Genomic DNA, 24,621 nt, shown 5'->3' on the forward strand with positions numbered 1-24,621 from the left:
TGTATTAAATATAAGGATTTTCCATATGTTAGGATAATGGGCTGCCCGTTAGGCCCACCACAATGAGTGAACCCATGACCCTTATGGTTGGGCCTTAACCTTGCTTAAAGGCCCACCAGGTTGCCTATATATTGGGCTTAGTGTATGGCCCACTAGGCCATGGATTGATTTGGGCCTTGGACTTTTATTTACAAACGTAGCGGCTACATTTTTGGGACCCAGTTGAAGTTAGACGTCCTCCTTGGTGGCTTTAAGGTAGGCCCATATAGACCTGATAGGTGGTTGAAGGCCCACCTTGGACCTTGTTAGGCTCGTTTCCTCCTTGAGGTTTTAGGACTCCACTAGCTTGTGGGTCATCCCAAATTGTTGGGCCCCCACCAAGAGAACTTCATTTCTCCTTAGAGTACTTGTCCATAGATCTTTTCCTTGTCCCTCCTTGGGAAGGAGGAATACATTTTACAAGTAGCATACTTACATCATTGTGACCCATATGCATCTTCTGTATGAATTGATTGCATTGTATAATGGCCATTGAGGGACGAAGTTTCTCCCCTTGTGCACGTTGAGTGCCTGAAGCTTGTGCATGATCTGTATGTGTGACTCATGCATTGGCATCACATTTCATGATAATACTGCCCTTGCTTTATCAGGGTCTTGCCTTCACAGGGACATTCGTGGATGGCCGTATGTGTGAACACCAGAAATATTACTTGAGCATACCAGGTGCATAGGATACCCATGGGTGAAAGTTCCAAAACTTTCATAGTACCAAGGATCTGCTCCAATGCCATGACCAAGTGAAAACTATGAGCATACGAGGGCCTTATACCGTTAGGCCACGACTCCCATTGTCGTGTAGTCGGTTAGATTGGGGTGTGGCCTTGCCTGCCTGGTGTGAGGAGGTGTTGCTAGGCTGAGTCTGACCAGTTCATAAATGGGTCCACTACCTTCAGGCCTTGTTGGTGATTGGTTGTCCACAGGCGGGTAGTGAGGTCTCTTATGCTCGTTTGACTGTGCGGCGTCTGTAGAGCGGTAGTCATTCAGCAATGTATTGGACCCCGGTGATTTCTTTATGATTGAAAATGTACTTGATATGTGGTTTGGATATGAGCACTGGCATTACTTGCATCGCATTAGCATTGGCTGTATAAGCCCCTTCATACATTGCCTTGGTATGGCGTCCAGTACTCATTGCATGGTATTCATGATAAGCCTTGGTAAGGCTAGTGATATTCTCATTTAGCATGTTCTTTTCTTGTACCTCCTGCTATTCTTCTGTGCACCATTGACACATACTTTCACCACCCTCTAAGCTTCTATAAGCTTATGCACAATTGATGCATGCAGGTGATCCTAGACAAGCGTCGTAGAGGCAGAGCGTAGAGTAGAGTTGAGCTTGAGGACTCCAGTGTTGTTGATTTCTCTCTCTTTTCCTATTATCTAATGTATGTCCTTTTGGGCCTGATGTAAACTTGTAAAAGTTCAAATTCTTAGTAGATTTTGTGATGTGTGCCCTTTGTTATTCTCAGATATACTTGCCATGATTTTGGGTATGCTCGTATTGGAATGATTATATTGTTATAAAAATTCTCCTTGTAGGATCTCAGGATCGCAACCTGCCTCAGGAGCCGAGAATGGGGTACTACGGAAGCTGTTGTAGCCAGAACCAGCCATCGAGTTCCTTGTGAGTCTAGTTACCGAGTCTAGGGTCTGAAAAGCACTCATATGGTCATGTGCCTACTATCTCGGTCATGACCACCTCATAAGAGGTGTCGACGTCCTCAGTCGGCCGCGCATGAACTATCTTCATCACAACCAACTCATAGTTTAGATCATGATAAAACATGCCATGGGATGAGCTCATCCGCTGCTTCTCCTCTTGGAGGATTCATTCGTACTTGGTAGCCCTAGTAGACAATTAAATTAAATCTTTAAAGTACATGCCCTAGAACTTCTTACAAAGCTTAAAGCCCAAGCCTTCTAGGATGAGTTTAGCGAACTCAGCCTCGGGGAAGATCACCAGGCAACGATTTTTGGCACCTTTAAATTGGGCAATGAACTGCTTAGTTGTATCTTCACGTAGTTGTCGCAGCCAGGAGAAGTCGACAATGCGCTCAGTTCGGCAGAACTGCATGTGAAATATCTCTTTCATCTCGTTATAGGTTTGAATTGAGTTAATTGAGAGGTTCAAGTACTATGTGAAGGTCGTCCCTATGAGAGAGTTTCCAAATAACTTGAATTTCAAAAAATAATCATGAGATGCCTCATTATATTGCATGGTGAAGCGGCCGATGTACTCAATAGTGAAAGTTTTTCCTTCTCCAGAGAAAAGGGTGAACTCGGGGAACTTAAACCCTCTAAGAAACTCATAGTATTGGTTGACCCACTCGTGGAAAGATTTTTTATAGATTGTCTGAGCAGTGAGTTGGTCATTCAATTGCACCGCACTACTAGAAGAGTCCATGACATCATCCCAAGCGAGTAATGAGTCGATTGGACCCCATACTCTTGGACGAGTCCATGACATCATCCTGGCCAAGCGGCCATTGCGGGCTTACCAATTCATCCTAGCCAGGTATCGTTGTGGCTATAGAAGGTATGGCCCTTATGCCGCATGGTTGACGACTCCGGCTGCCGCCCACCGCCTCTGCCCTATGAAAGTCATTTTGGATAAGTAGACCGTCTAAAGGCTTCCCCTCGAGCATTTCTGTCCTTTTATACCTTTAATACATGGCTAAGCTGATTGGAGGTTGTCCCCGTGGTACATGATAGTTTAGAAACTATTTTGGATTGGCATATTTGTCACGCCCAAAAATTTGAATACAAATTGTGCACCCTCAAACCCGTGTTATGACACATGACTTGTATACCAAGTGTACTAAAACCATTCCTTCATACTATTTTATAGAGTCATAATTAAAATATACACTAAGTTTCCAAACTCAAACCTTCAACAAAACATCTCACATTCATTTATTTCAAACACATACACATATATCCACCAGCATGATTATTTATGGGCATTCAATCCACATATTGATAACATTCATAAAACTTAAGCACGGTACCACAACCCATCCATTTGGGGATGTATAAACCATTTACTAACAAAAGATTTAACTTTTCATAACTTCTAGTTACTCAAATTAAAATTTGTTCAAATACATAATTAAAGGAATAACATGAGTTCAACTAGCTATGTTAGTGATTTAACATATTCAATTTGTTTTCATCAATATAAGGCCATAGCGAATCATCCACTGGTTCACCTTCCTGCCCTGAAACTTGAGCAGTAGTCTCATCATCAACTAAATCTGTATGGTTTTTCCATCAATAAAACGTCAGCTAGCCAAGCCCAATGAGTGAACCCATCATTGTTCATGCACATCATAATTAAAATAGAAATGCACTAATGTTATGAGATGCATGGATGGGTGAATGCATTAAGTGGTTTGATCAGTCCACTTGCTTGAGTCGGATCCCATCAACCCACATCATCCTCTTTTTTAGTAAGCTTTCACCATCTTGGTAGGCTTCCACATATTGTGGGCATCCAGGGATTGTCCCCATCACCTGGTACTGTAAGTACCTACAAGTCATCCAAGCAGTACCTCAGGTATTCAGCGCAGTTATGCGATGCATGACATGCATGTATGAGAATGATTTATGCATCATGTTAGCAATTGTCACATATATAGCAGTATATGTCATTTTAATTTTAAGCAAACAAAGCAATTAACACAAGGAATTACAATCAACGAAAACAATCAGATGACTAATTTAATCACAATTGAGAGGAAACATGTTGTTATCAGTCACCTGAAGTATAGTGATGTGGATTTCGAAATGTTACCTCGAGATCAATCGGCTTGTAATTACCTAATTACATAACTCAATTAGTTCCTTATTTGCATCTTTCTAACCTATTTGATCGATTCACCTTTAGTTATTAAATTCTCAATTCGGACACCCCACACGGAGAATTCAATTGTTAGATTCTGTATTATCTTAGGTTTCATACTTATAGTTAGTCATCTTATCATGTGGGGTCCACTTGATCAACCAAGCGCTCTGGCAATCCTATTATTTTTAGATGATCAAGGATTGTCACTATTTTAACTAATAAAATTTAAAATATTGAAGTTTATAAAAATTAAAAATTTAAACTTTTTAAGTTTCCTTATTTTTCTTATTTTAAATGATCCACTAATCATATAGGACAGATTTAATCCATCCACTAACATCACAAAATCTTAAATTGAGAATGGGTCAATAGATCGCTTAGATTCAGACCATTTATATGTTCAAAAAAACTTATTTAAAGTATAATAGGTATGATCCTTACCTTTCATCCTTATGGCCTATCAAACGGTTAAATCCACCCATATTCTCTTAATAACAATTTAGATATATTTCAGAATGAGCATACATAATGGGGATCTGATCTGATCTCTCCGATCACCAATTTAGAATCTAAGATATAAATGATTCTTATGGTTAAATATGATAAAAATGGCTTATCCATTGATTAAATTGATTTGAAATTTAAGGCAATGGTATCTTTTATCGCTTAGGATCAAATAACCCATTCAAATATATCTTAACACAGTCATATGCAAGCAATTAAATTTATTATTAAAATATTATTACCCATATCTGAAATTACAAATCATCTCTATGTTAAAATTTCACTGCGTACGTATATAATGATCGTGTAACGACCTTAGTTTTGGACGCCTAGTGGCATACATTTGTACATATAGGAAAATAATGAATATTATCATCATCCCTAATCATAATAGAAGCACTGAATTTTGGGGACAAAATTCTCTTTAAGGGGGGGTAGATTGTAACACCCCATACTTTCCAGTACTCGGGTGTTACCGTATAACCAAACTTAGTATAAGTACAATTCAAGCTTAAGTAAACATTTATGTTCATCCTAGTTTAAATCTGACCCTTAAAAGTAGTCCCGATCTATACATCAAGCTAGCTATCTGTCGATTTTCAAGATGGATCAATCATCGCCCATCAAATCCACAACATCTCGCTGATCTGTGGCCTAACGATGGGTACTCAACCAAACTATAAGATCAACCATAAGGATACCCTTGTTAAAGATTAGGCCCTACAAATGTAACGTGAAATAATAATAACTTATAACGTGGGTCAATGACTGCGACTTAAATTAAGTAGTGGGGCCCACCTAAAGCTTTGGATCTTCTCATCTCCGATTAGATGGCCTTGATTTGGACCCTTCAAATCAGATGGAAGGTCCTACAAAGAAAGTAGGCTTGAACACACTTAAATGATCCTTAGAGTCTTTTTGACCGTTAACATTCGAAACAGGATAAATCCAACTGTTGGATCAGTAAAAGCCAATGGAATAACCCAAAATTTAGACATGGGGCCCACCTAAAGCTTAAATCTGCCTGATCTTCAGTTTGATGTCCTAATGAGACTATTCCAAATTGAATGGATGGTCCGGATTAAACCATGCAACCTTGTGGACCCCACTTTTGGGCGGCATGAGTGTGCAATGCACGTGCACCCGCTGTGCACTGAGCTAAGAGGCTCAGTCAGACGCCTCTGACCCAAGCCTACCCGAAGAGGAAAGACCTCTCCCTCCTTTCCCGCTCCCTATCCCTTTTCAAAACGAATGGACGACATCCGTTTGCGGCATCCGTGGGCCACCACGATCATCCTTGTAAATGATCCGAACCATCCATCATGCTTAGGGCATGACCTCAACCAAAACCCAGTGACTCCCACGTGCTGGAGCATCCACGCACGCGCACGAATCTTAAACACACCACTTTACAAAAATGAAAACTGTTTCCATGCGCCATGCTAGTAATCCGCATGAGCTCCATCTCCTTCAATCCCAACCTTCCATTTGGTGAGACCCCAGCCATCCAATGGCTTTTCACGTGGGAGAGGATTCCCGCCCACAGAGAACCAAAACTGTGGCCGATTTCGGCCTTACAAGCGGTATCTCGAAACGGCCTCAAGCTAGTGTGATCTAGGCCACCCATTCTCTATTTGACAGTCTAGAGAAGGCTGATATAAAGAGGAGCATGAAGGATCGAGCAAGAGTAACCTCTCCTATCCTTGCGGCCATGCTCGAGGAGCGACAGCCATCTTCAGCTGTCGAACCCACCAGCCAAACCTCTCATAACCTTCAAAGCCACATGTCTGCGAGCTTCATAGAGCCCATATGGACTGTCTGCAAGGGACAGATTGGAGGAAGTGACATCCAAACGGTTTTCATCATTGGAGCTAACCTCCTTCTTCTTCGTTCGAACCGCATCGAGCTAACTCGGATCAGGGCAAAATTGGGTCAAATCAAAGAGTCTGTTGAGACCCCAGAGAAGCAGAAAAAGTAAATGAGAGAAGAAAGAAATAGAGATAGGAGAAGGAGAAATGAGAGTGAGAGTAGGGGTGGTGTAGCTGCACCAACCTAACTCAGTTAGGTCATGACTGAGTTGAGTCCTGCTGAGTCTAGATAATGGACGTGAGTGAGAAGGAGAGCAGGGAGTAGGGGAACAATGAGAAGAGAGGGCAGAAAGTGGTTGCGGTGAGCTCGACCCACTGTCGAGTCAGCTCGTGGACTCGAGACGAGTCGCTGACCCGATTCCCTTCTTTGAGTCGAACTGTTGGGTAAAGTGGGCTTGGTTTGGTCCAGCAACCCTGCTGGTGCATGGGCCTGAATGGAGAAGAAAGTAAGAGAAAGAAGAGAAGGGAGGCGGGGAGATTGGGGAGAAAATAAATGTGGCAGCCGAGTCAACTCAGCTTGGGACCGAGTCAGACTGCTGGCCCATGGCTAGGGTCGAGTTGGGGCAGCCCAGTTGCATTAAGCTACCATGTCGACTAATGTAAGATGACCCTTCTCCCTAAATTAGATTATTTAAGTTACCATAAATTGTTATTGCAGAAATTATTATGATTATTAAACATGATTAGTCATTGGTAGACTAACTACACTTATATTAAATATTATAAACATAATTACAATTATTAAATAGCAGTATTTTATTTACCACCCTTAAATATTATCATGGATAGTAGATCATATTATTTTATTACCATCACAATGGTTATGGTCATCAGGTTAGCTAATATTAATTATCATCGTTGTTATTATTATCATTTTCTTTGGGTTAGTAAATTTAGATACAATTAACCATTAGTAAATTATCCATACTGATATTGGTTAATACATATAGAAATTATCATTATTAAAATATTAGTATTTTATTTTGCCATACTTAAAATATTAACATTGACGTTAGAACATACTATTTATTTCACCAAAATGATTATTAGTGTTGTATTAACTAATATTAAGAATATTGCTAGTATTGATAATTGTTAGAAATTATTAGCACTACTATTTATCATGGGTTGTTGTTAGACAATTTAATATGGTAGTATCCATTGTTAAAATCCCTAAAAATTAATAACTAATCTATTTGATTATTTTTATTCATTCATTATTCCTTTTAATAATATCGTTAATGGTCACACAAAATAGGGTTCAGATTCCATAATCAACACTTAGAATCTAAACCTAAAACTAAACCCTAAAGATGAAAACCCTAATTTTACATTAAAACCCTAAGATAGATAACTCAAACCCTAGGTTATAATCTTAAACCTAGGTAGTGTGCAAAAGTTGGATCTAATTGTACTTCCTGATTTATAGTAGGATTTAATTCTAAGGGCACACGTACTTCCTAGCAACGTTAGTGGCGATCCGATCTATAAGGTGATGATTCTTCCCCTTGAGCTTTCCATTTTCCCATTAGCTTAAGTATAGTTTTATTTTAATTTGAATTGATAATTGAAATCTCCATCTTATAATCACATGTGCAATTGTTGGAATCAAATTGCTAGATTTCGTGCTTAATATTTAGCCTGCATATTATCTCATGCTTGTGGATTATTTGTGGATTACTTATGGAACTTAAACTGGTACATCAATGGAAACCCCCACCTATAAATGTACACCCATACTTAGGATGTAACTCGACTAGTTGTGATTATAATAGACCTTCGGCTTTGTGGTTATTGAATGGTGGTTCGAATTGACCATTGATGTGGGCATACTATCCAGGGTTGTTGTGTCCAATGGTTTTCAAGGATGGTCTTTTATCGCATGGTTTTGATACTCACCCTATGCGGCCTTGTTTGATATTGTCCTTTGTTGCTTGTTTGATATCGCCCTATGTGGATTTGTTCTGGTATTTCCCCTATATGGGTCCGATGTTTTATACCGTGCAACCATGCAATGGTAAGCCCTATATAATGTAATATAATTGGACACTAGTCAACAGGTTTCCATTAAACATCCTAAGATAGTAGTCTCATGAGCCAGGGATGGTAGTATGAGACCTATGCCCGAGCTGTCAGCCTACGCTAGTGACAAGCCCCCATAGTGACCTTTGAGCTTATTTAAAATGGCTGATTGTAATTGGATTAATAACAGATTGGCTAATCATACATACATGACATAGACCAGCATCTATTGTTATCGTACGTGATGTACGTATTGTTCCGACTAGATGATTTTTCATAGGTTCAATGATTGCATGGGTGACGAGCCCACTGTCCACACGGATGAGCATCCCCGAGGCAATGATTGCATTCACGCATCCATGCATCTAATAAGGTCTGCATCATATATTATTTTGTATATTTTGCTTTATAACTATGCTTACCTAACGAGATGGTGTGTAATCTTGAGGGAAATTCACACTAAGTTGGTCACTCATCCATCAAATATATAACCGTATAGGTAACACAAGTGGCTTAAGTGATTTTCAAGTTCAGACTGATAAGGATCTAGGCACAAGTGTCAGGGATGCACAACCGTATTGCTAAGAGGAGCTACGCGGTCTTGCGGCTTACGTTTACATTCTTCTGTTATTTTTCATGTATTAAATTATGTGAATTCTTGTATTTATTATATCGAGGCATTGGTTTGTATAAGTCATTATGGGCAACCTCTTGAACATCCTAAACGTAAATGAAATTTTTCCTTATGTATGATTTGTCCATTCTACGCTCATCTGCTTACTCTGATAGAATGAAAAGAAATACACTCGAATTTAATCATCCTTTAAGGTTAACACTCGGGTTTTTAGGAAACAGGTCATGTACTCGAATCCTAAAAAGTCGGGGCGTTACAGATCGTGTGGATGATCCACACCATCCATTACATAAATCAAGAAGAGATGAACATTATAACAAAAAAATTAAAAAGATCTAAGGGCTGGAACTTATTCTCTCATTTGTTTTTCTTTTGCAAGCAACCTCTCCTGTAACCCCATTTAATTATGCAATCGACCTCATGGGAACTTCCCATGAGGTCAAGATGTGTGGGGCCCACCGTGATGTGTGTCAAACATCTACCCCATTAGTCAGATGCACCATTTCATGGTGGGCCTCGGTCTTAAAAATCAAGTCGAGAGGGGTTACCCTCCCATTAAAACATTCATAATCATTTGTTGGGCCCACTAAGATGTGGTTCACATATCCAGCCCATCCATTATGTGTGTCCCACTTGAATGAGGGGTCAAACCAAGTTCCATATGCATCCAAATTTTAAGCGGGGCCCACACAGCTTGACCTCGTGGGAAGTTCCCATGAGGTCAACCGCATAGAACCAAAAACCTATTATTATTGCTTTAAGAATTGATCCTTTGACCCCACCCATAATCGGGAGTCATGATGGCAAGATTCAATCCCTCGACCTCTCTTTCAACTAATAATGTCTTTAACAACTCAGTTATTAACTTTTTAATTTTTAATTTTTTTAAAAAAAAATAACTATTTATTTTAGTTCTAAGTGCACTAAAATTCAAGGTTGTTACATTCTACTCACCCAAAAAAAAAAAAAAAAAAAAATCTTGTCATTGAGATTTGAAACTAGCATCTTAAAAGTTTTATGGTTCTAATGGCTAGGGGTGCACATCGAACCGGTGGAACCGTGTAACCGGATCGGAACTGTTGGATCAATCCGGTTTGGTCCGGTTAGGGTGCTAACGGTCCGGTTCCAATTCCAAAAGTTCTAGAACCATTGGTTATGGATCGATTCCGGTTTAGGGCCCTGTAGAACCGAACCGAACCGTTGATCCGAACCGTAGATCCGAACCGTGACCCGAACCATGGATCCGAACTTTAGTTTAAAATTTTAAAAAAAAAAACCCTAAATATATTAACCTCCTTTAACATCGTACCTCTGCCCTCTCGCCAACTGTCACCCTCCCTCTGCCCTCTCTCTCTCTGTCTCTCTCCCTCTCTCTTTCTCTCTCGCTGTCCCAATCACCGGCAGCCTGCCCCTACCCAATCATCGACAGCCTAGGTTGTTTTAATTTTGTTGTGTGGAGAACATATTCCTTATGTTCTGGCCCAAAAATCAGACTGATCTGATCATTGGCTTAGAAAAGAAAAGAAAAGTCGCTCAAAGCAACAACCAATTCATACTCCTACAGCGAACCTAGTGACTAACATCAGGTGGGCCCCGCATTTTTTCATTCCAGAGCCAAAACATCATGCTAATCCAGTCATCACACCGATAAACAAGCATGTCCCACCTCATATACAAACCAACCATCCGCATTCAACATACAACCATGTCCCAATTAGTGATGAAATATAAAGAGAGATGTTATAGTGGAGCTAGAAGATCTTGTGAGCCCAGAGCCATTTATCCACAATACACATGACATGTAATTACATCAATCATGACCTTCCATATAATGGGCCCTGACATAATGAAAAACATTTAAAAGATGCACATTGATGGGATGATCCAGTGGCCTTCAAATCAACAATAAACGGCTAGGATTGTTTCCTGGCTGGTCCCACTAGATAGTTGGTCCCCCTACTGACACATGTAGGCAATTGAAGGATGGCCCATCTAGATGGACTAGCCATCCATGGTCTACTTCTCGGTAAAATCATGCATGTTTTTGTTACAAACACACATTACAGTGTAGAATCTTTTAAATTACAGACAACGGGAACACAACAGAATTAAAACGACCTTTAGGCCAGAACCATGGACCTGATCCGGAACCGAACCGTTTTTCACGATCCGGTTCCGGTTCGGCTTTAGGGTACTAACGGTCCAGTTCCGGTTCCCAAAATCATTGAACCGTTAGGAATGGTTCGGTTCCGATTTCACCCCAGAACCGGACTAAACCGACCCGTGTGCACCCCTACTAATGGCGCTGGTCACGCTAATGTTATGGATAGCTCCAGACACTGGATTGGACTTTTAGTTTTTCAAGTAATGAATTTATAAGTATGTAATTTTTTTTCAAAAACTAAGGTTTATAGAAGATTCAAAAAATTCGGATAATGAGGGTTGTCTAGAAAGAAAAAAAAAATTAGTTATAAAAATTAAAAATTAAAAATAAAAAACTAAGTTCGGTATTGAAAAATTCTAAATTTCTATTTTTAAATTATTTTTCTTTTAAACTCGATTTATCAATATATAATGTGGCCTATGAATAACCTCAATTGGACTCGTACTTAATTAGTAGTGAGTTTATGAAATCAGGTGATTTCCATTATTTAATAAAACGTGGGGAGAAAAAATTCTTAAAAGTATTATGGGGTCCAGATTTATGTATCTAAAAAGTACAAATCATATTTCAACAAAATTACAAAGGGAAAAAAATCACCAACTATGGGCTTATGATCCTATAAGAAAGAAATTTTGAAATTTTTTAGAGATTATGAATTTTTTTTTACACTCAATATTTTTTTCTTTAAATAAAGTACTTCAAATAAAAATCTTAATTTAACTAAATGTAATTATCAAAATGAAAAAAATTGTTAATTAAACCGACAAGACACTGATTTGGGCAAATTGATTGTCGATTTGCTTCTTATACTTTAAGATTTCATATTAAGTTTAAAAATTTTATATAAATCCTATTATAAGTTTACTGTGCCTCTTTAAAATTTTAGCTTAATATTCTAACCACAAAAACTTTTAAAATTCTTGTAGTTACACCTGTCCGGAATTTGATGAATTCTGACCATCCTATGCTAACTCCCTAAATTAGCACGGTGACTATCAGATTCGAATTTTTAAATTATTTTTATTTTAATTTAGACTTGTCTATATTCGATCAGGCTTTCAAATCGCCTCGATCAGAGTAATAATTTTATAGTTACGAATTTTACAATTTGGGTGATTCCTGCTGCTCATTGTTGTCCAACAGAACTTTTGTGGATTAAAGATCCTTAAAATTTATTTTGATACACACTAACCCATCTTAATCTAAATTGTATTCAAATTAGAGTGTAAGGAAACTAAATTTTTATTTCTACATTACACAAAAATTAATATAAAAAAACTTAGTTTTGAGCCTCTATGTCCATCATTCCATACATCAATCAAGAGGCAAATCCTGATGAAATATTTCTAATTTCAAGGGTCTACATTTTATAAAATTTAGTAAGGTACATAACCTACAGGTCACTCTAGGTTTTAAAAAAAGCCTCTCTTTGATACCATTCTGTCACACTCCGAAATTCAGATACAGAATGTGTGGCCTCATACCCACGTTATGGTATATTACTTGTACACCATGTGTACTAAAAACATTCATTTATACCATTTCTCAAAAGCTTAATTAAAATGTACACTAAGTTTCTAAACTCAGACTTTCAACAAAATATCTCACGTTCATTTATTTTGATCACATATACATATATCCACCATCACGATCATTTATGAGCATTCAATCCACATTTGATAACATTTACAAAAGTTAAGTATGGTACTACAACCCACCCATTTGGCCTCTATTTAACCATTTACTAACAAAAACTTTAACTATTTATAACTTTCAGTTACTCAACTTAAAATTTTTTCAAAGACATAATTAAAAGAGTAACATGAGTTCAATTAGCTATGTTAGTGATTTAACATATTCAACTTGTCTTCATCAAGATATGGCCATAGTACTTGTAAATCATCCACTGGTTCACCTTCATGCCCTAAAACTTGAGCAGTTGTCTCATCGTCCACTAAATTTTTACAGTTTTTTCATTAATAAAATGTCAGCTAGTCATGTCCGTTAACCGACCATGGTTCATGCACATCATAATTAAAATAGAAACGCATGAATATTATGAGATGCATGGATGCCTAAATGCATCAAGTGGGTTTATCAGCCCACTTGCTTGAGTTAGATCCCATTAACCTACATCTTCCCCCTTTTGAGTAGGCTTCCATCATCTTGGTAGGCTTCCACATATTGTGGGCATCCAGGGATGGTCCCCTGGGTCACCCGGTATTGTAAGTACATAAATGTCATCCAAGGAGTGCCCCTAGGTATTCAGCACAATTATGTGATGCATGACATGTATGTATGGGAATGATTTATGCATCATGTTAGCAATTGTCACATATATAACATTATATGTCATTTTATTTCTAAGCAAACAAAGCATTCAACACAAGAAATTACAATTAACGAAAACAATCATATGACTAATTTAATCACGATTAAGAGAAAACATGTTGGGATCACTCGCCTGAAGTTTGGTGATGTTGATTCCGATATGTTACATCGAGATCGATCGGCTAGCAATTAACTAATTACGTAGCTCAATTAGTTCCTTATTTGCATCTTTCTAACATGTTTGATCATTTATCTTTGCTTAATAAATTCTCAATTCGGACACCCCACACGGAGACTGCAATTGTTAGATTCTCTTAGGTTGCATACTTATAGTTAGTTATCTTATCATGTGAGGTTCACTTGATCAACCAAGCACTCTTACCGTCCTATTATTTTTTGATCATCAAGGATTGTCACTAATTTAACTAATAAAATTTAAAATATCAAGTTTATAAAAATCAAAAACTAACTTTTTAAGTTTCCTTATTTTTCTTATTTTAAATGATCTACTGATCATATAGGACATATTTAAGTCATCCGTTAACATCACAAAATCTCAAATTGAGAATAGGTAAATACATCGCTTAGATCCAGACCATTTATATTTCCCAAAAAAACTTATTCAAAGTATAATAAGTACGATCTTAACCTTTCATCCTCATTACCATCAAACGATCAGATCCACCTATATTCTCTAAATAACAATTTAAATCTATTTTAAAATGAGTATATGTGGTCGGCATCTTAGCTGATCTGTCTGATCACTATTTTAAAATCTAAGGTATAAATGATTCTTATGATTAAATCTGATGAAAATTGGCCATCCACTGATCAGGTTAATTTGAAATTTAATGCACTGGTATCTTTTGGTGCTTGGGATCAAATGACTCCTTCAGATCTCTCTTAACACAGTCGGATGCAAGCAATTAAATTTATTCTTAAAATACTATTGCTCATGAAATTACAAATCATTTCTTTGTTAAAATTTCTATACGCACCTATATAATGATCGTGTGGATTATTTACACCATCCATTGCATGGATCGAGAAGAGATGAACAAAATAATAAAAAACATTAAAAAAAATAAAAATCCAAGGGAGAATATCCTCTAACCTCACTCATAATTAAGAGTTGCAATAGCAAGAATTGATCCCTCAACCTCTCTCTCAACCAAGAGTGTCTCTACCAACACAACTATTAACTTGTTTTTATTTCTTAATTAAAAAAAATATTTACCTTTTTTTTTTAAGTTCTAAGTGCACTAAAATTCAGGGTCATTATAGTATTGATCGGAGGTTGCCCCCATAGTACTCAGCTGTGGAACCATGGAAATATGGCATTGGCTGGACAATTGGTTGCCTCCCATGTTAACAACACCGGTCAGGGATTGCTTCTCAAGTGCATAATGATTCAATCGGTCTAGGTATTTCAATCGGCCATATGACTGAACAACTCGGTTATTCCTTGGTGCCGCTAGTGGTGGTGACATGGGTTGGCCGTAAGGTTCGATCTAGCTTGCTCTTATAGGGATCTCAGCCGACCGTTCTATCTCCCACTCAATTGGATGATTGGGGGCATATTGGGTAATATTATTGATTGAGAGTCTCTAGAGGAAACTCTCAACTAATCTCTCAAAGATTCTAATTGTGCCTTGGTTCCCCTGATCAGCTACTGTATATGTTCTTCCATATATAGAAAATGTGCAGTAAGGTCACCGAAGAATGGCTAGGAAGACGATCCTGCTTCCACTCTAACGACAACCTCATACTGATGGTCCAAGTCTTGTGGCGTCACCAACAGAACTAGCCTTTTTCAATTTAGAACGCATCTTAATCTTTTGAGAAATACTAAAGGTAGCTTATCGGGTCCCATCAGATATAATAAAAATATGTTTGCGTAATTCAATCAAACACGAGGCCACACGTGTTACTAAGGCCCTGTATTCGGTTAACGTGTGCAATTAGGAAGTGCGGGCGTGCCAGAGTCATACTTGACTCAATGCTTGATTGAATGCTGGTGACCCCTACGTTAAGATGGACCGATTAAGATCGAGTAATAAGACTCAACTACCCTTGTCAATCATCAGTTGTAATCAATAATCAGGTGATTTGCGGATGGATGGGGGTTAGTCCCTCCTAATGGATTTTTTTTGCCTTGTGGCTTAAAGACTTGTTCTTTCACGTTAATTGCAACCAATATATATTTCTCAGAGGAACTAAGATGACAAAATAAAACAGAAAGAGTCCAAAATGTATGAATAGATAATCTAGGTGAATGGTAAACAAGATTTGACTAAAATGTCTAATCTTTTAAATAAGAACTCAGCTGATCAAGATCTAGTAACATAATGTTGTTGATATTTATTCTACTCCCAAGTATATTTTAGTGGCAGCGTTGGACAGTAACGATCTAAGCTAAGACTAGGTTAAGCTATGCTAAGATAAAATATAAAGGTAAATGTAATATGTGTTTGGTATAAGCTTCGAGCTCTTCATCGTGTTCTCCTTTTACAACTCTTAGAGGCGGCAAAACCCTCGTTGGGTTTCTTTGTTAGTTCGGGATCCTTCACAACCGTGACTTTTTATATGGTCTTCTCACAAGAGATTTTCATAAAATTGAAATCATTTTCAGATCACTTGTCAGCGTAATTGCAATGGTCTCCATAGATCGGAAATCATTTGCAAGGCTTTGTCTAATTTGATCTGGTTTGATTGGAAACCATTTTCAGAGCCCCTCTATCATGGCCATGAACATTCGTTGAATTAGTGGAACTGGTCCCACCAGATTCATATTGGGTCATAATCCATTGATTCCTATCCACTTAGATACTGGTCTGATCTTCAGATCTTCGTAATCATTGAGAGCTTTGAACATTTTTAAGAAGATCTCCCGTTTTTTAAAGATCGTAAGAAATGGCCTTACTGGGCATATCTAGATTTGTGAAAAGACCATTGCCTCGGTGGAGCTTTTATTGATGTGCTAGCTATACTTCTTTAATCCCATACCAAATGAATTAGGGGTACGTGTCCTATACCATTTCACTTTATCTTAAGGTACGGTCATGTGCCACTGCATTTATGACAGGAGATGTATCAACAAGGATAAGGGCAAAAAAATTATATTGGGTGTGAGTATGATCCGACCATTATTGGGCCATAGTGGTGACACATGGCAGCAACTTATTATTACACTTTAAGTGCGTTAAAAATGGGTATAATTATAAATTATATTTGATGGCGTGTGCACAGAGTATTTCCGGCTATAAAGCGTTTTTGTTCCTTTACCAACGTCCAAACACAATCACCTAATTGGTCTCCATCAGTAGCTGTTTTTACGTAGCGGAACGGCTAAGACTTGTTGAATTCCTTCATGCGTGTTCTCGGCCGGACTTGTAACACAGGTGCCAATGGGGATACATGTGCGACATATGGACCCTTTATCAGACGCGTCCCATCTAAAAAAATAAAACGAGGGCTTTGAAAAGGATTTGGCCAGCTGCCTGCTTTCTTTGTCGTCAGGTGGCTGTTGAGCAGACCTCGTGGCCTACTTCACTTTGGAAACGGATTGGCTGCTCCCCTGCCACCAGCCAATGGCTGTGGTCGGTGCTCTGTGGGCCCACCATGATTTATTTGTTTCATCCATGCTGTCCGTATATTTTTTTAGATAATTTTATTGGTTTAAACAAAAAAATTTGAGGTATATCCCAATTTCATATGGACCACATTGCAGGAAACAGTGTTGAATGAACACTGGCCCTTGCAAACTTTTTGGGGGCCATAAAAGTTTTGGATCAAGCTGATCTTTTTTTTTAATTCCTTCATTTGGGTTTGTATGACCTAATAAATAGATTGGATGTCAAATAAACAGTACAGTGGGCCTTAGGAGGATTTTAATGGTGGATATCCAATCGCTATTGTTTTCCTGTGGTGTGGTCCGCATGAGATTTATATCCCTCTTATTTTGGGATCAAGATCATTTTATATCCCTCTCATTTTTGGGATCAAACCCTAAAATGATATGTACGAATTGATGAACGGTATGAATGAAACAAATACATCATGGTTGGGCCCACAGAGCACAGACCATCAGCCACCGGGCTGGTGGCAGGGGGAGTAGCCAATCCATTTCCACTTCAACTTCATGAACAGCTCAGGTGGAAGCGGATTGCGTGGTAACTCACTACGCTTAGCGTACTGAGTAAACTCTTTGAGGTCTTACATGATTTATGTATTATATCTAGTCCATCCATCCATTTTCCTAGATCATTTTAGGGCTTGATCCCAAAAATGAAGCATATACAATGTTCAAATGAACACACCACGGGAAAAAGTTGAATTGAACTTCTACTGTTGAAAATTTCTTGGGGGCCACAGAAGTTTTGGATCAAGCTTATATTTGTTCTTACGTTCATCCATGTATATATGATCTTATGAACAGGTTGGATGACAAATAAACATCATTGTGGGGCCTAACAAGGTTTCAATGGTGGAAATCATTATCTCCACTGTTTCGTGTGGTATGATCCACTTGATCTTTGGATATGCTTCAATTTTGGGCTCAACCCCTTAAGTTAGATGGAAAAACGGATGGATGGCATGGATAGACCACATACATTCAAGGTGGGCCCAACTGAGTTTAATCGGTATGATAAGAGCTCACTGAGTAACTCATTACTCAGTACGCAATGCGATTTCAGCTCAGATGTCACTAAATCGTGCCACATATGGGTCAGTAATGGGGCAAGGCGGTTGTGAGGGAACTATAATTGCTAACTGATCAAATCTCCACCGTACAGTCGTACACTTCAAACAGTTCGTGGGACAATCCTGTTGCAAATGCACTATATTCCTGTTGTAAAGCATTCTGGTTGGTCCGTGCAAATGGTGCATCCCCCATTGGATCTAAACCATTGAACGCACATAGCCCACCGTGGTTGGCAAAAAACCTTAAAACCATTCGAATTGTCAGATCGAAGCCCTCCAACATCTGATACTGTTTTTGGACCGTTGATGTGCACGTCCCCATTAGCCATTACTGCTTTATTTATTTATTTACTCTCTCTTAGAAAATGACATTCAAACGGAAGATATGGCTTCAATTCCCCTGGGTCGTTACTCTTGCTCGGGTGGTAGACTCTCCGGAGTTTCAACACCGGATCAAAGGTTACTCTTGCTCGGGTGGTAGACTCTCAGGAGTTTCAACACCCGGTCAAGGGTTCGAGTACCCATATGTGGTGAAATTCCACTAATGTGAGTGTGTGGGGTGAGTGTGCCTGTGTTTTAAAAAAACAAAAAAAAAAAAAGAGTACCGTAGGTGGTGAAATCCCACTATGGTGTGAGTGTTTGGGGGGTGTGTGTGCCTGTGTAAATTTTTTTTTTTTAAAAAGGCTTCAATTCCCCAGTTTGAGGCTAGATACTCTGCTTCTATAACTCGAAAGCGGATTGGCTGGTGTACCACACACCAGCGATACAGTTGTGTGGGTACATGTTGTGAGAAGGCAATAGCTGACGCTCCTCGAACTCCAAGTTGTACGAACGGCTCACGCCTTAGGACAAGCTCACCAAATGGATGTGATCCACAGAACTTACTGACATCAATATACCAGATAGATTGCTTGTGTGCGGTACATCAGCCAATCTGCTTCCCTGTTACTCATTAGGGGTGTACATCGAACCGAATCAGCTGGCCTCAGTTCGAATAGGCTTGGCTACTAGCTGACTTCAGCTTGAACTTTGCTCGACTCGGTCCTCAAGCCTGATTGGCCAGCTAAGCTCAATTCGATCAGCAGCTTCGGCCAGTTCGACCCAAGATCTAGCCAAGATTGAGCCGAGTTCACCTCTGCAGCATTTTCACAAACACCTAGATTGCACCTTCAAAATCTTACTATATTTAAGACAACATCAATGGTTTTATGGGTGTTTTATCAAACAGCTCAAGCCAAGTTCAAGTCAGGATCGAGCCGAGTTTGCCATTGTAGCATTTTTACAAGCACCCGGACTGCACATTCAAAATCTCACTATATTTGAGACAGCAGCAATGGTTTTATAGGTATTTTATCAAACACCTTCTAAACAACATAAAAAAAAAGAAAAAAAGGGTATTGGTTTCAAATACATACATTCCTTGCCACTGGCCATACTTCTTCGAGTCATTTCATCAAACACCTGGTGAGCAACATCAATATCAAAGTACTCAAGTCACCGAACCGGTTCGATCCGAGTTCGATTCGAGCTAGGTTCGATTCAAGTCAAGTCGAGTCGAGCAGGGGCTAACTCGAACTCGGCTCAAACTTATTTTCGAGCTCAAAAAATTGGCTCAACTCGGCTCAAACTCAGCTTCGAACTGAGTCGAATTGAGCTTTTTCGAGTCGAGTCAACGAGCCAACCGAGCTAGCTCGATTCGTGTACACCTCTAGCTATACTATTACCCTCAAGAAGTTTTCAATGACGAATAATTAATCTTATGATATGTAAAAATGAATAGACTGTGTGCATAAAAGCCATATATCATGTGGCCCTCAGAGGCCCGCCTTCACCCGACCTTGGAACAAGCGGGGGTAGTACTCAATCCCCATCCACTGAATATCGTACATGTGTGCCACGATGGCATATATGGACGGACATTCTCCTACGGTTTCATTTCTGGCAATGTGATCCATGGATCTGTTGCTCATCAGATGCCAACCATGTGAGTGGATTTAGCTAGGTCAGGACCTGATCCATTTTGGTGAGGCGGAGACTGTGGGGCCACCTTGACGTGTGTGTTGTATATCCATGCTATTCATCCGAGTTTCAGGTCATTTTGGAAAGTGGACCCAAAACTGCGGCACATCCAAATTGAAGTTGGATCTCACCTTAGGAAATAATGGTTATAGATCATTAAAAACTTATTATGGGGCATACAAGTTTTGAATATTTATGTTTTCCCTTGATCCAATCTTTTAATCTTATCAACATGTTGGATGGCAAATAAGCATTACAGTTGCCATGGGAATTTTTTAATGATAAGACATTCAATCACCACCTGAGATTTGGATTTGTTTTATTTTTGGGCCCATGCCCTGAGTTAAAAAATGGATGGACAGAGTGGATGTACAACCCATACATCAAGGTGGGCTTATGGTCATAACTGACTGAATCTGCTCCCACCATAGTCTGTATGGTTTTCCATAATCATCCATTTTTAAGCTCTCAAATGAAGGTACAGGATACCAGATTAGAGAAACATTCCTGAACCAATTCAACGTGGGGTCCACTTGTTGCATAGTCCATATCACACATCCACTTGCCTACCTACCTACCGTAAGGTGAGCTGCGACAGACGTGGACGCGACTTGCCTGTAGCCCAGTTTTACATGGCTCCCTGTAATCCAAAGCTCTGTGGGGCCACGATGATGTTTGTGTTATATCCGTTCTGTCCATCCACTTCGTCAGCTCATTTTAGGACATGAGCTTAAGTTAGAGGGAGGTCTATAACTCAAGTGGGCCATATCACATGAAACAGTGGAGATGGAGATACCCACCGTTGAAACCTTTTAGGCTCACCACTGTGTTTAGATGCCACACAACCCTTCCACGAGGTAATTACCAAATGGATGAAGTGAAAAAAGGAATATAATCCTAATACAAAACTACTGTGACCTCGCTATGGTTTCAACAGTGGTCGTTCAATCTTTACCTGTGTGGCCCATTTGAGTTTTGAATCTCCCTAATGTTTGGCTAATGTCTTACAACTAGCTGATGAAATAGATGAATGGAGTGGATCTAATACAAACATCTTGGTGGCCCACAGTTTTGGGGTTAAAGGGGAGCCGTTTAAGTGGACCACACCACTGGAAGCAGAGGTGTTAATGACGCTCACCATTGAAACCATCTTAGGGCCCACCTTGTTGTTTATTTGCCATTCAACATGTTGATATGGTCATACACATGTGGATGAAGTCGAAAAACAAATATAATCTTAATCCAAAACTTCTTTAGTTCCCAACAAAATTTCAACGGTGGGAATTTAATCCCTACTGTGTGGTCTATTTGACCCTTGTTTTTTTTTTGTTAACTTTTTAGCACACCCACTGTCAGTTCACACTTCACTGTTAGCCACCCCCACCAGGGAATCGATACCAAGAGAAACGAGGTATCTTTCCCTCTTCCTTGTTTTTTTTGGCTCCTAATTTAAAATGATATGGAAAAATGAGTGGACGGTGTGGATGAAATCAACGCATCACGGCAGCTCGCCGAAGTTCAGCCTGTCTCGAGCTCGAAACAGGGGTAGGACCTACTCGGCCCATTAACAATTAGGAAAGCCGGCCTCACCTACGATGGTGCGGCCCTTGCTGTGGGGCCCACCTTGATGTATTTATTATACATCTACCCCATCCATCCGTTTTTCCATATCACTTCAGGGCATAATCCTAAAAATAAAAAGCATCCAAATCTTAGGTGGACCATTCTAATGGAAACTGTGTGATTGAACATGCCTTAAAATGATCAGCTCAAATTTAACTGTTGAATTTTCAGGACCCAATGCATATAAGTTATCATCTGAAATTAAGATTGATTAAGTAATTATAATTCCTGATTAATGGCCATAAGCTTTTTGAACCTTTAACCATTACAAAAGTGTCGTTCCAACCGTACATCAAATTAGCATCAATCATCCATTTACGAGATCGTATCAGCGTAATTTTTCATACAAGAGTCATCTAGGTTGATATAAGCGATTTGGACGGTTTAATTTAGTCACATGCCAGACACGTTCAATATCTTACTGCCTCTGTATCAAACATTGAAGTCTGCAAGAGTATGAAATTTTTTCTCTAATGATTAACCTTTGTCTAACAATACGGATTATTTTAATCATTTTGTATTTCGTATTTTCAAACATTGTTAGCGTAGGCTTAAGGAGGATTTATTTGACTCTGTAACCTAGAAATTTATTTACCAGTGGGCCCCTTTTATTTATAATCCACACCATTGAAGTAATGGCCCCAAGATTTCAATTCATAGTTATTCAATCTTGTCTCTTTCTTTTGCTTAATCAGGGCTGTAGATTTGTTTCCATTCTCAACCATTTACTGCAAAACCTAAAATCATAGAGTTAGAAACGTTCTATTGAAGATATATTTACATGATGATCTGCCTAGAATAGAGCACATCAGTTCAAAGGTCTGGATCATGTAACAGTGGGAACACTTGTAGAAATGCACAGTTTAATCCAAGTACCATAGAACCCACTACCGACTCTGGAACGACGCGTGCAACCCAAATTTCCGGACAGGTGAATGTTTTTGTCATATTTCATTCGTTCCTCGTTCCTTTTCATTTGCTGGCCCCAAGTGGCGAAATGAAAAGAGAGGGAAAAAACAAAAGAGAAAACTTAGATACTCTGGAAGAGGACGGTGGATGATACACAAGTACTACTTATAAATTCTTAAAAATTGCATGTGTTACATAATCAGTAAATAAAGCCGTTCCAAATTATGAAACCGGTGCAGACGTATCATGAACCGAAAATTATGCTTATTTGATGATTCGACTTTCGGATTGTGGACATTCATTGGACGGTTAAAAATGAAAAAAAATCAGCGGTCCTATTTGCACAAACAAGTGTCCACGAATCAGGGGTTAATATCATCCGACCCATCGAATCTTGGGATTGTGACTTGGGGACAATTAGGATGGATAATCTAGTCTGTTTATTTGAGTTAGTATTGTCACGTACGTGTATAATGTCCAAATGCCGGCGTATCAAGCGTCGTAGGCAGCCTGAGTATCATATAACTCCAAACAAAAGAGACCGAGGGTGCCTTCTTTCACACGCTGTCACGCTCGCTCTTGAGAGCGAGAGAGAGAAGAGAGAGAGGAGAATGATTCGTGCATGAAAGCACGAACAGAACTCTCAACTTACATCCGAAATATTGTTCTGGAACAATTCATAGGCCATACCATTGTTGTATGCAATCTATATATTTTTTTTGATCCTTTGCTTCTCGTCTGTAGATGTATATAGATAGATAGAGATAGAGAGAGAGAGAGAGAGAGAGAGAGAGAGAGCGAGGGAGAGAGGAATGTCGACGGAAGACGAGAAATTGCTAAAGGAAGCGAAGAAGCTGCCGTGGGAAGAACGGCTTCTTCATAAGAACTGGAAGGTCCGCAGTGATGCCAACATCGACCTCGCCGCCCTCTGCGAATCCATCTCCGATCCAAAGGATCCCCGTCTCCGTGACTTTGGTATCTGATAATCCCCTTCTTCCTTTTTCTAGGGCTCAGATCTGCTCCTTCTCTTCCCTCAATCCATCCCACATGCAATGCACACACCGTACATTGATCGAATGACAGAATGCTTCGACTGATTCACTTTTTGCTGTTGATGATCAGGTCCCCTATTCAGAAAGACGGTTGCCGATTCAAATGCTCCTGTTCAGGAGAAGGCCCTTGATGCCCTAATTGCCTTCCTACGTGCCGCTGATGCTGACGCTGGCAGGTAAACAGCATCTACTTGCTGCATATATCTTGCATGCCTTTAAGATCACTGATCCGTTCGTTTCCGTACATGTATTATTACTTTTGTAGGTATGCAAAGGAAGTATGCGATGTGATCGTTGCCAAATGCCTCACCGGTCGTCCCAAGACGGTGGAGAAGGCCCAGGCTTCATTTTTGCTCTGGGTTGAGTTGGAGGCAGCAGACGTTTTCTTGGTATGCATCTCTCTCTCTCTCTCTCTCTCTCTCTCTCTCTCAAGTGAATCACACTCAATTTCAATTGCTTAGAGACCTGGCCTATTCATAGTCACCTTCCACCAGTAAATCTCACGTAAGCAGATTTCTACGGTACTGCCATTCCATATCAGCATCAAGCATGATATGTGCTAATTAGTTTTCTGTAGGTCAGGTTTGGATGTACTATTGAATCTAATTGCAATAATTATTTCTTTTTTACTGAACTGATACTGATTACACAAAAGTAATTTTGGAACTTAAAAAGATTGCAGTAATTAGCTCCATAAAACAGAATATGATCCACCTTACTATTCATATTGTGGAACTACATTCCAATTTTGATCGATAGAGAGTTGGAGTTTAGAGAACAAAAAAGTTGGGGAGTTTAACGGATGGCAACTGAATTTGTGGAGTGGTTGAGCAGCAGGGTCACTAGTCACTACCAGAGTTCCCAAAACTGCATGTGGAAAACTTCCC

The 24,621-nt window shown here is 39.3% G+C and overlaps 1 protein-coding gene across 1 annotated transcript in view; it reads left to right on the forward strand.

The window, feature by feature from the left end:
- The first annotated feature begins 23,258 nt into the window (after nt 1-23,258).
- The window catches only part of LOC131227757 (protein MOR1-like), a 137,051-nt gene continuing 135,688 nt past the window's right edge, over nt 23,259-24,621 (forward strand). The window contains exons 1-3 of the mRNA XM_058223562.1: nt 23,259-23,657; nt 23,805-23,910; nt 24,000-24,123. Coding sequence (XP_058079545.1) covers nt 23,495-23,657; nt 23,805-23,910; nt 24,000-24,123 — 393 coding nt within the window. The 5' untranslated portion in view covers nt 23,259-23,494. The remainder of the gene's footprint in view (nt 23,658-23,804; nt 23,911-23,999; nt 24,124-24,621) is intronic.

This window comes from Magnolia sinica, chromosome 15 (assembly GCF_029962835.1).
Source record: "Magnolia sinica isolate HGM2019 chromosome 15, MsV1, whole genome shotgun sequence".
Lineage (NCBI taxonomy): Eukaryota > Viridiplantae > Streptophyta > Magnoliopsida > Magnoliales > Magnoliaceae > Magnolia > Magnolia sinica.